Source organism: Perca flavescens, chromosome 5 (assembly GCF_004354835.1).
Source record: "Perca flavescens isolate YP-PL-M2 chromosome 5, PFLA_1.0, whole genome shotgun sequence".
Lineage (NCBI taxonomy): Eukaryota > Metazoa > Chordata > Actinopteri > Perciformes > Percidae > Perca > Perca flavescens.
The window spans coordinates 30112202-30124780 of NC_041335.1; the positions used below are offsets into that span (position 1 = coordinate 30112202).

Genomic DNA, 12579 nt, shown 5'->3' on the forward strand with positions numbered 1-12579 from the left:
ATTTAATCCTACCCCTTTTCCATAACTCAGTAAATTATTTAATTTACCACATATTTATATTTATCTTTATTTATATATATATATATATATATATATATATATATACAGTGGGGGAAATAAGTATTTGACCCCTTGCTGATTTTGCAGGTTTGCCCACTTACAAAGAATGCAAAAATCTACAATTGTAATCATATGTACATTCTAACAGTGAAAGACAGAATCCCAAAGAAAATTCCAGAAAATCACATCATATGAATTTATTAAAATTGATAACCATCTGATGAGGAAAAACAAGTATTTGACCCCCTGGACAAACAGCAAGTATTCTGGCTCCTACAAGCCAGTTAGTCTTTCTTTAAGACACAGCCCCAATCCGAACCAATTATCTACATCAAATACACCTGCCTCACCTCGTTACCTGTATAAAAGACACCTGTCAACACCCAAACAACCAGCATCCAACATCACCACCATGGGCAAGACCAAAGAGCTTTCTACGGACATCAGGGACAAGATTGTTGATCTGAACAAGGCTGGGATGGGCTACAAGAGAATCGGAAAGCAACTTTGAGAGAAAAGATCAACTGTCGGTGCAGTTATCAGGAAATGGAAGAAGCACCACACCACCGCCAACCTCCCTCGGTCTGGGCCTCCACACAAGATCTTGCCTCGTGGGGTGTCCCTGATCATGCGAACGGTGAGAAATCATCCCAAAACCACAAGGGGGGAACTGATGAATCAACTGAAGGCAGCTGGGACCACAGTTACAAAAGAAACGGTTGGTAACACACTACGCCGTCATGGATTGAAATCCTGCAGCGCACGCAAGGTCCCCCTGCTCAAGAAGAAACATGTACAGGCCCGCATGAAGTTCGCCATTCACCACCTGGACGACTCAGAAGAGGCCTGGAAGAAGGTGATGTGGTCAGATGAGACCAAAATAGAACTTTTGGCCTCAACTCAACTCGTCGTGTTTGGAGGGCAAAGAACACCGAGTACAACCCAAAGAACACCATCCCCACCGTCAAGCATGGTGGTGGCAACATCATGCTTTGGGGGTGCTTTTCAGCCAAGGGGACGGGACAACTCCATCGTATTGAGGGGAGGATGGGACGGGGCCATGTATCGTGGAATTCTGGACCGACATCTCCTTCCCTCAGTGAGAGAGCTGAAGATGGGTCGAGGATGGGTGTTTCAGCACGACAACGACCCTAAGCACACCGCCAAAGCAACAAAAGAGTGGCTGAAGAAGAAGCACATCAAGGTTCTGGAGTGGCCTAGCCAGTCTCCAGACCTGAATCCGATTGAAAATCTTTGGAGGGAGCTTAAAATTCGAGTTGCCAGGCGACAACCTTGGAACCTGAATGATTTGGAGGCTGTCTGCAGGGGAGGTGGGCCAACATCCCTGCCGAAATGTGCACAAACCTTGTCACCAACTATAAAAACCGTTTGACATCTGTGCTGGCCAATAATGGCTTTTCTACAAAATATTAACATGCTGTTTGTCCAGGGGGTCAAATACTTGTTTTTCCTCATCAGATGGTTATCAATTTTAATAAATTCATATGATGTGATTTTCTGGTTTTTGTTTTTGGATTCTGTCTTTCACTGTTAGAATGTACATATGATTAAAATTGTAGATTTTTGCATTCTTTGTAAGTGGGCAAACCTGCAAAATCAGCAAGGGGTCAAATACTTATTTCCCCCACTGTATATATATATATATACACACACACTCAATCATACACAATCATACACATACGTCAATGAACACATTATTAAAGCCCTCCTTCTTTCCTATATTTTTTGAAAATCATTGCTTTGTACCTTTTTTGAACTGGATTATGTTTGGACGTTGCTTCTGTGCACAGACCATTCCACAATTTCACACCACTGATTGTCATACACTGACTTTTTCTAGTCGTGCGAACAGCTAGAACCTTGAATTTAAACATATCCCTTAAATTATAACCCCCCTCTCTATCAAAAAAGAACTTCTGAATATTACCTGTTAGTAGTCTGTTTTTTGCTTTATACATGATTTGTGCAACTATATCAATGAACTTTAAAGCTCTGCAATGTAAAAACAGTAAGTTGGTGTGATCATATCCTGCTTTATGAACTGTTCTTACGGCTATTTTTTAAAGGTCTTTTTTGCACTTGTGTTTACCAAAAAGGTAGCCTGTAATGCAATATACCAACACAAAGACACAGAGGCCAAAAAGAGCCTAGTTTCTCTGGACAGAGCTCTATTTCATTGCTTTTTTTTAAGGAAATAGTCATTTGTGTATTTCATTCCAGTTTTGAATTTATTGTAGTCAAAACGTAGGTATAGCCATTAATAATCAATGCTATTAATTTTGTTTGTAGCACCATACCCACCAGTTTTACTCTTCTCCCATGTCTCTCTCCATTTTAATCTCTCCTCTTATTATGTCTTCCCACATCCACCCTTCGCTCCCATATTCCCAGTAATACATGTTATCCATGCTGTTCGAGGAGGTGTTCGTATCATCAGCGCTTCTTTTTTCATCCCCCCACAGATATACGAGGACTCCATTGTTCTTCAGTCTGTGTTTAAGAGTGCCAGGCAGAAGATTGCCAAGGATGAAGAGAGTGAAGATGACAGCGATGAGGATGATGATGACGAAGATGAGTCAGAGGCTGAAGGTAAGACGCACCATTTATAGGGCATGCATATGAATACACACACACACACACACACACACACACACTCATTTAAATTCTACACTATAAACTCAGTGAACGCTGCTCTGGTTTGAGATTCACTTTGCCATCATTCCAGAGGGAGCAGTATGAGCTACTGTAACACAGAAGAAAAATATAATATATAAAAAAATAATAATTATAATAACAATGTAGAAATACAGTGTCTGAAAGTTACAAATGAAAACAAGTTTAGATGGTTGGCTTTTTGTCAATAATAATAATGATCTGAAAACATCCTATTTTGAACAATTGACATTAGGGCTGCAAGTTATTATTATTTTCACATTTATATGAATCACCATTTACCAGAGCTCAAGTTATTTAATTGTTTATTCCGATCAACAGTCCAAAACACAAAGATATTCACTTTACTCGGATATAAAACAGAAAAAAATAACAACAAATACTCTTATTTGAGAAGCGGATAGTTTTTTAATCCCTCTTTCTTTCTCCTTGTGCTTAATTCAGCCAAGTCTGTGCGGGTTAAGATCAAGCTGAGTAAGGAGCTGCGCAGCACAGACAAAGGCAAAAAGAGGCAAAGCCGAGGGAAGGCCAAGCCGGTCGTCAGCGACGACGACAGCGACGAAGACCTGGATGACAATGTAGGTTCACTTTCAGTTCATTATACTAGATTGCTAGTACATCTCTTAGCAAAAACCACACCGGGAAGTTAAAGTTAACGGGTTAAGTTAAGAATTCCAATTCTCCTTTATGTAAATATAATTCTGAATTGGCAAATGAGATAAATAAATTCTTATGGAAAAGATACTGACCAAAAATGACATTGGCATGTTATTGGCAACCACAGCTTTGTAAATCTTACAGTAGCAGCTCATCCCTTATCATGGAACATGAGAAATAGGATGCTGAGGGGAAATTAAATTAAATTAGGTTTCTACCATAAAATCTCTATGTAAGAGCTTATATTGATGATTCAAAGAGTGCTTGGAGAAACACACACATCAGTTTCACAACGGTAAGTAATAAAGTTTAGGGTTGAAGCGTGTGAATTGAGATCCAGGTATTTTCTTGTCAAAATCCACTCCTTTCACAGAGAAAAGTAACTGCAGGAACCCTGTTCCTTGGCCCGGTTTTGTTTTTGAAAATTACCATATTCACCGAAACCGATGCCTCCCACAAATTCGACATTAGTCCAATTAAGGCTGCAACTAAGGGTTATTTTAATTAGTTCATGCTAATGTAGCAGCTTACTTTTCACATAGGTGTCAAAAGGTTTTCTAGTAAATGTGACGCACACTGAAGGTAAAATCTGCAGAAAGCTCAACAAGTGGCCTCATCAGACATGCAAGCCTCTACCCTCTGAATCAGAGTGGGGAGGGACCTTTAACAGGTGTAGCATTGAGTGAATAATACAGCACAAACTTACAACACTTTCCATAAACTAGAAACCACCGTACGACATGCAACACAGAATGATCTCAACTAGATGTAAACAAGAGGAAAACGTCTACAAATGAATTCAAATGTACTGTATCCAGGGAATCTACCATGTTGTATGTCATTGCATATTATATTATGGAGCCATCTCTCAGTCAGGACTCGATTTACTGTATTACACACCTTCCATTGTGTTTATCCTCCTCTTCATTTAAGTTGCTGCCAGCATACAATAAAACCACTTATGGGAAATTTAAAGCCATGGCAACCGCCACTTAAGTTATTTTTTTTTTTTAGATAATTAGCACCTAATAGATCAGCCTCTGCCTCCTAACACACCATTATTAGTCTCGGAGATTCTTTGCATTCAGGGTGACAATGTGGCCTTTTTCTCTGTCCAGGGTTATAATACCAAGACTTTGACTTTGATACCAGTATTAGTTTTTCTCATCTAAAAATCCAGTACTTCAAGTTCTATTTCGTATAGGCTTTGCCCTCTAAGGGCTGTCGCTATTGGGTTTATCCCTTCGTGAAGATTTTCTTTCCCGCCCTTGCGTCCAGCGTGGGCCTCAACTACTTCCGCAGATACTGTATATTATATGAGCGGAATCGTTGCTCTGCTCCCAGTTTTTCTTCAGCTAGCAGTATGAAGACTTCTACCTCCAGCTTCTACCTCTGTACCGGCTGCCGGACTGGCTACATCCTGCCGTCGGATCTCCACCCCAGCTGTGAGTCCTGCCTCGGTGCTGCTCACGCCGGGATGGCTCTCACCCCTCAAGCCTCTTGCCCGTTCTGCGCCCGCCTGCCAACTAAAGAGCTACAACGGCGGGCGGATGCTTTTCTGGCTTTGATCGGTCGATGGTGAGGGAGATGGCAGCTGGGCAGACCAACAGGACCCCGCTGACACTCTGGATCTGCCGGGAAAAGACGTCTCCGACGGGCACGAGTCCGCTGACTCGTCTCCCCCGGATGGCGGCTTTCTCACCGGTTTTACCTCCTCCGCTCTGGGAAGAATGGACCTCGAGACGGGGATCGATGCCCCGTCTCCCGAAAAGCCAGGGGCACCGCTTCAACGGTCTTCCCCTCTGCCACAGGCGGCTCCGCTCTCCACCGCTAGGGCTCTCTTCCTAGATCTGCCAGACATCATTAAGAATGCGGCAAATAAGCAGAGAAGTTAGTCTTTGTTCTGCTTGTGGACCCTGTGTCGCAGGTGGCATTGGCCCAATCCCAAAGTCCGGACTCACAGACTCACGGACTTTGGTGCGCGTTCTCGCGAAATTCGTAAGGGCTTAGGGTTGTCCCAATGTCGAATTTCAAAGGGCGTGAGGGTTTGAGTACACACTTACCGAGCCCTTTCCGTGAGTCTGCATCGATGCAGACTTCACCAAAGGGAATTACCCACAGTTCAAAGCGCTGTGGCGTTTATCGCGGAGACCGTGGAAATCCGGAAATTACAAAGGTAAACAACAGCATGACACACGACCCACGGAACAGACCAACCTGTTTTCCAGCTTGTAAAACAAGAGCTTGAAATAATGTGGAATCACGCAGCCGTCTCCTGTGCCTTGGCCATGCGGAAAGCAACAAACTTAAAATGAAAATTCCCAAACCGGCAAGTGTCAGCAACATCTTTTTTATTAAACGTTGCCAAGGTAACATGTGATCCTTGTGTGAAGTGCTGTCCCAATCCCATTTATACCTATTTGAGCCCATGTGGCCTCACACACTCACTCACTTAGCACCTAAGATCAATTAAGTCTGTGAGTCTTTAGTCCTTAGTCCTCAGGGCTCACTTTGGGATTGGGCCATTGACTACATCAGCTTCGCCCTAACCCAATAGCGACAGCTTTTAGAGAGCGGAGCCTATACGAAATAGAACGATAGTTACGTATTGTAACTCCAGATTCCATGAGTATAGGCGTAGCCCTCTAAGGTTTGGGCCATCTGCCCCACTAACATTGGCTGAAGAAAATGCTGATGTTGGGAGCAGAGCAATGATTCCGCTCATGTAATATACAGTTATCTACGGACGTAGATGAGGCCAGTGCTGGACGCAAGGGTGGGAAAGAAAATCTTCACGACTGCGCATGCGCGAAGGCATAAACCCAATAGCGACAGCCCTTTGGGGGCGAAGCCTATACTCATAGAATCTGGAGTTAAAATACGTAACGTTCTTTATTCCTTGTCATGTGCACAACAATTACAGTGATGCAGCTGTTGGCAATAAAAACGTTAAGTCTCAGACTCCCTCCGACTGTGCTCTTGTAGATATGTATAAAAAAAAATAGAAGAATTTAAAAAAGAAAAGAAAAATGGTGTTAGGTGGAACAAAGTCTGATTACGATCGAAGATATAAAATAGAACAGCATGAAATATAGGTATACAATATTTAAAAAATAAAATAGTACTTTGGTAGAAGGTTTGGGGGACAACATAACTCAGGGCTGTTTTGGGTTTGAATCCTCGCTAATACAGAAGTATAAATCCAGATTAAGAGCATGATAAATACTTATTGATATTGTACTTTAATATGAAATCTATAGGGATCAGACACACTCAATATTTGGCATCCGTGGGCAGCAACACTTAATTGCATGGTGTTTGAGGTTAATGTAAACAGCTCGGTCAAAATGAGACCTTCACCAGAGCGTAGCCAAAAGCCATGTTACTCTGTAAATACAAATGTAGTGATTGATTTCCTCAGCTGTCTATCAGTCACCGTGGTAACTGCCTTTTGTGTGCAGTGTGTTCAAAGAAAATTCTTGTTGCTACTTAACCGCAGATTTGAAATATGGACTTTTCTCCCTTTGCCTTTTTTAAACGTTCTCTCCTCTGCCTCTTTCAGCCTTTAAATCTCCCTCTCTCCTAATGCCTTTTATCTCTTTCTTTCTGCAGGATCAGTCGGACAAGAGCGACGACGACTGACCAAAGGAGGATATTGTTTAAAGCACTTATAAACAAAAAGGACAATATCTTCCATCACCGTTGTTTAGGTTCATATTCTGTATTTTTTTATTTTGACTCCATTTGTCCTCTGCCCGTTTGTAGTCTGTTTTGTCGTAACTTTCTCCTACCAGCTTGAAAATGTATTACTAGTAATCAATAAGCTACAGCAATACCAATCTGCTTATATTCCTGTTTTTAAGACAATTTTTAGTATATTTTTTAACTCTGTGCTTTAAAAAAAAAATAAAAATTTAAATTCTGTATGAAAAAGGAAGGAAAAAAAAGATTTGGTCATGCTGTACTCGCTTTTGCTTGATTTGTACTTGCTTGCACTTTTAGAAAAAGAAATATAGATATTAAAATTTTAAATGTGTAATACACACACACACACACACACACACACACACACACACACACACACACACACAGTATATATAAGCCAAGGACATCCAAGTTAATTTGGAGAGCCACTGGTGATAAAGAAAAGGCAATCAATCAAGTTTTAATTTTTGGATTCATCACCTTGTGCAGTGCCAAATGTTAGAGAAATTGATTGTTAGCTAAACCCCTCCCCCCCAACCAGCGATTGTCCAATCATAGCCTAGCAACCATAACTAGTCAATATAATATATCGAACAGCGTGTTTATCTGCTTTAACGTAAGCAATAAATGTTTGATTGTCCTGCTTAAACAATGCTACACAAATGTAATGTTATTCATCATCATTATTATTAACACATACTGTAGTAAGCTAAAGTTCCTTCCAACTAATGGAGCTAACTAGCATAATTAGCTAGCTAGCTACAGCTGATTGAATCTGCCAGCATCAGTTGCCATTTCAGCTAAATCGACGGTCGCCAGCAAGAAATGAGAAGCCTGCTAAAGGACTCCATTATTTAAAAATGTACTTAGAATTTCAATATTATTCAATTTTATTGAAGACTGCAAGAATGGAAAGCTTGACAGACGTAGCAACAGTAACCACAAGGGGTGGGGCTTAGCAAACACTCAATAATGAAAGTTTAAGAATGTCTGTCTCTCTCTCTCTCTCTCTCTCTCTCTCTCTCTCTCTATATATATATATATATATATATATATATATATATATATATATATATATATATACAATCTCTTACAGCCCGATGACTTACACTTTCGAGTGGCCATAAATGCTGAATGCTTTTTTTTTTTGTATTAACAGAAATGTAACCTTACATTATGTAGGCGGCACATTATTTAGGTAAAGTCCATGTGTTTCATGTATCCTTTCCTGTAATGCTTTCAGGTTGTCGTGTATCAGAGCAGAATCTTTGAACTTCTCTCCCAGAAAGGAGCATTTGGGTTATTTGGATTTTTGAAATTGGATGTTTTTAGGCTGCAGATTCATGGGGAAACACCTTGTCCTGTTGAGAAAAAAAAGCGTGACTAAAAGGAGCTTTTTAAAGCGCCTGAAAACATGTTGCTCCTGTTGCACACAGACAAGTTTTAGCTGGATTATTAAAGGCGGTGAACAACAGAAAATATTACAAAGAAAAAAATATTCTGGGATTAAACATTTTGCTTTGAATGACACATTGAATATAACAGTATATTTGGATTTATTTGGATTGAGGTGTTTGTGTTCCTGTATTAGTTTTGAGCCCTCATTTTGTTGGTTTATATGCCGTTTGTAGCATGAACTCTTTTGGCAATATACTGTGTACATGCAGATATATATCATTTTTTGTTTGTGTAACGTGCTCGCCGACTCTCCATAAGTGTAACTTAATCTTTGCTTTCTTTGCACAGTGTCTTTGTGGTTGTATTTCATAGCCCAGGGCAAATAAAATCTCACCGATTTTCAGCACAAAATACATTTTCTTGTTTATTTTTTCCACTGGGAACCATTTCTGCCTGTTAGTGTTTTGCAATGCACACTGCTTGTGGAATTTATTGTACACACACTATTTAACCTGTGAAACCATTTGATTCAGTTGACCTTGTTCTATTGTTGCTGCTAATTGCCTTAGCAAATGTTCTTTTGCAAAAGTCTTAGGTCTAAGTAGAAAAAACATACAGACTTGCTGTTTCAGGTCAATATAATCTACTTTAAATCACACATGAACCATTGACTTCCCCTTCCTTGTCTGTCAACACAACTGACATTATTCAAATGATTATTTGAGTTGTCAGCCTTGAAAAAAAAATTAAGAAGAATGAAATATCATGCAATGCTCCTTCACACTGAAAACAACACATATGACTACCGTCTTCTCTATATTAGTCTTGCGTTGCCAGACCTATATATATCCTGTGGGTCCCGAGGACTTGCTACATTGATTGTTTGGAACTATGCAAGGCTGCATACCCCGGAATTGGCGGCAAAAAGCGCACAACGGAGTCCAATGGGAGTGTCGCCACTGTCTTTCTCTATCACTCTGGGTATATGTAAGGAGATAACATAGGCACAGGCTAATTATTGCTAACTAAAATGCTAGTTAACATTAGTAATTAAACTTAAACAGCTAACTACCTGCGAGCTTCTCCTGTACTGTACGGTAATTGCTCTACTATGCGACAGTAAGTCGCGTGGTTATGACACAATCGTTAGCCTATTTTTACAAAAATGTCTCCTACGGAGCCATAACGTGAGATCCAAGGTAATGGAGCCTTTTATACATTGTTGTGTTTCTTTAGAAATAAACAATGGACAAATAGAGTCTTTAAATGCTTCAGATGTAAAGTTATTTGCTGTCAAAGTGGCGCCAAAATGAATGGCAGTCAATGGGATGCTAACGGCCGGTGATGGCTTGTTAGCAACAAAATGGCTCCATAGGAGCTATGGTGTGTGGACGCTGGCTTACCCCCTTGGGCTCCACCAAAACGGCAGATCCAGTATCCAGGATATTTTCATAGACAGTAAAATAAATGGACAATGTGACGCCCTACATTTCCACGGAGACCAGTGAAGGCTATTAGAAGCACTTTTCGAGTGATAGCTGAGCGTTTCTGCGCAGCCTCCAACTGAGCTCGAAGACGTAGATGTGACGTGAGCAACCTTCTGGTAGCTGTGCCCACTAGCGGCACCAGGATTTTGATTGTAGGTGGGCCTCCAGAAAACTGGATGGGCCAGTTAAAATAAGCCAAAAAAAATGGGTTCCCCTTGCATACAGACAGATAGACACTAACATTAACGTTAGCCTAACGGTTAGCCTACTTGCCTTGCTGGTGTGAGGGGGTGGCTACGGGAGGACTTGATGGGGAGAGGGCGGCCGAGCAGGATGGTAACTCGTCACTTGTAACCGCATTACTTAAAATGGCAGGAGTTTCCTCCTCCTGCTCCTCGGAGCGTTTCTTGCTGAATTTAAATGAAAACCAGCTGCTTTGCTTTGCTTTGCTTTGCGTTTCATACGGTCTGTGTCTGTCTCATTGAGCTTGCGCGAAAACGTCATTCATTTCATTGGATCGCTTGCTGGTGACGATGCAGCCTGTGGGCAGGCTTAATAGTCCACACGTGGGGTAGAAGCCGCTGATTGGCTGAGAAGCTTTCACTCAAAGCTTTCCTCAAGCTGCTTATTGGATGAACTGCTAAAATGAAAATCACTCACTACTCACTATAGGCCTTGGTCAAAATGGGTGGGCCCGGACCTAAAATGGGTGGGCCCAGGCCCACCCGGGCCCAATGGTAGCGCCGCGGATCTAACTGGAAAAACAAGAACAAAGTGAATGAACAGGGATGCATAGTGTGTATATAAGTATTAAGAAGAGAGGAATAGAGTGGGGAAAGGAGACAATTAAAAACGCAATACAAATAAGATTTACCACTGGCACCACTGGTTATAAAACCCTCCAGCAAATGCAGATTCCACTGCCTAACATGAGATTATTACATTATTCATATTAGTACAGCCAGCTTCAAAACAACCAGAGGTCAGGGATTCTCTAAGGATAGATAATCTACACATTTCTACCTAATTAACCATTGCCAGTAGATGAATTTATACATTTTATTGGTTTCTAACCCTAACCCAGCCCAAAGTTGCAAGGGTGGTTTTTCCGCTCACAGGCGCTAGGGGGAAGCGAGACGACCACCATGCAACCCAAAAAAAGTCATATAACCATTCCAATGACTCTGAAGCTGTTCAGTTAAGGTAAATTAAGCTAAAACTTTTTTAACTTTTGTACAGTGGGAGGAAGTGGAGACATGTTGATCTTTAGGCTATATAAATCACATGCAGACTAAATTTCATTGAAAAGTTTTAGTTTTTTAGAATATGACTTTTTCAATCACTATACCTTTTAAAACGTAACAGGTTCAACAGGCATGGAGTTATTGCCACTGTAATGACGGCTGGCTTGACTTCTGCCTACAATGCAGTTTAGTCTATTGGATGCACCACAGAACTAATAAATACACATCAGATTTCTATTCTGTTTGTTAACAATTTAGACCAAATAAGTACACAAGTCAGAAACAACAAGGAGATATAGAGCCTATTGATTTGAACACACGGGTTCATGATTTCATGGCATCGTGGTTGTATTTTATGGCTGTATGGTGCAGCTCAGACACAGGAGGGCAGAAGAAAGGCCATCGTACTGTACAGCTGGCCGGACCCTCCCACTCACACCGCAGCACATCAAAACAGCTTTACTTTTTGTATTCCTGCCATTTTAAACAAAGCTTGACTAAGCCAACTCCCCCTGAAGAATGACCGTCCACCACCCCTTCTTTTTTATCTCCCTCTTTGAAGTGCCGAGCTGTTGGGATAGACTTGAGCCCAGGAAGAGAGGGGCAAATTGGATGTTAATCCTTGTCTGAGTGCCAGAGATGTCAGCTGGAAAAGGTCAGGTGCCAGTGCGATTTGTGCTATTCCTATGCAGCTTTTGTCCTGCATCATCACATTCTCCAAGCAGCAGATGCAAGTCCCTCCAATCGCAAACTGATTCAAGGAATTTTCCTTCCTAATGGTTGATGAATGGTGATCTGAAAGGGCCAGGTGCTCTGTATTATTAGTTGATCTGGTGTTGTAGCCTGTCCAAATTCGATGCGGGAAATGGGCCTGATCGATGCTAACTCTTGCACAACTTAAAAGGAAGAGCGGGAAAAGGCTTTGTCTCCCTTTGGATTCCGGGGTTCACTATCAGTTTAACGCATGATCGAGGAAAAGCTCATGTTTCTTTGCAGTGCCGAGTCCTCTTAAGCTGAAAGCAGTAGTGGAATGTAATTAAGTACAGTACATTTACTCAAGTACTGTATTTTAGTACACATTTAAGGTGCTTTTTTTTCATGCCACTTTTTATTTCTACTCCACTACATGTCAGAGGGAAATATTGTACTTTTTACTTTACTACATTTATCTGACAACTTTAGTTACTTATTATTTATTTTTAGTGAGGTTTTTGCACACAAAACATATGTTAAGTACAGCTGAAACGTTTATCCGATTAACTCAGAAAATGAGTTGATATAAACTTCACTGACAGCTTGTTTGCTGGAAACAATTCATGATAATAATAATAACA

The 12579-nt window shown here is 41.0% G+C and overlaps 1 protein-coding gene across 2 annotated transcripts in view; it reads left to right on the forward strand.

Moving 5' to 3' along the window:
• smarca2 (SWI/SNF related BAF chromatin remodeling complex subunit ATPase 2) overlaps nt 1-7452 on the forward strand; it is a 59456-nt gene extending 52004 nt beyond the window's left edge. For both annotated transcript variants that reach the window (XM_028577416.1, XM_028577418.1), the window contains exons 32-34: nt 2544-2670; nt 3199-3332; nt 7024-7452. In XM_028577416.1, the coding sequence (XP_028433217.1) occupies nt 2544-2670; nt 3199-3332; nt 7024-7053 (291 nt within the window). In that variant the 3' untranslated portion in view covers nt 7054-7452. The remainder of the gene's footprint in view (nt 1-2543; nt 2671-3198; nt 3333-7023) is intronic.
• The last annotated feature ends 5127 nt before the right edge of the window (nt 7453-12579 follow it).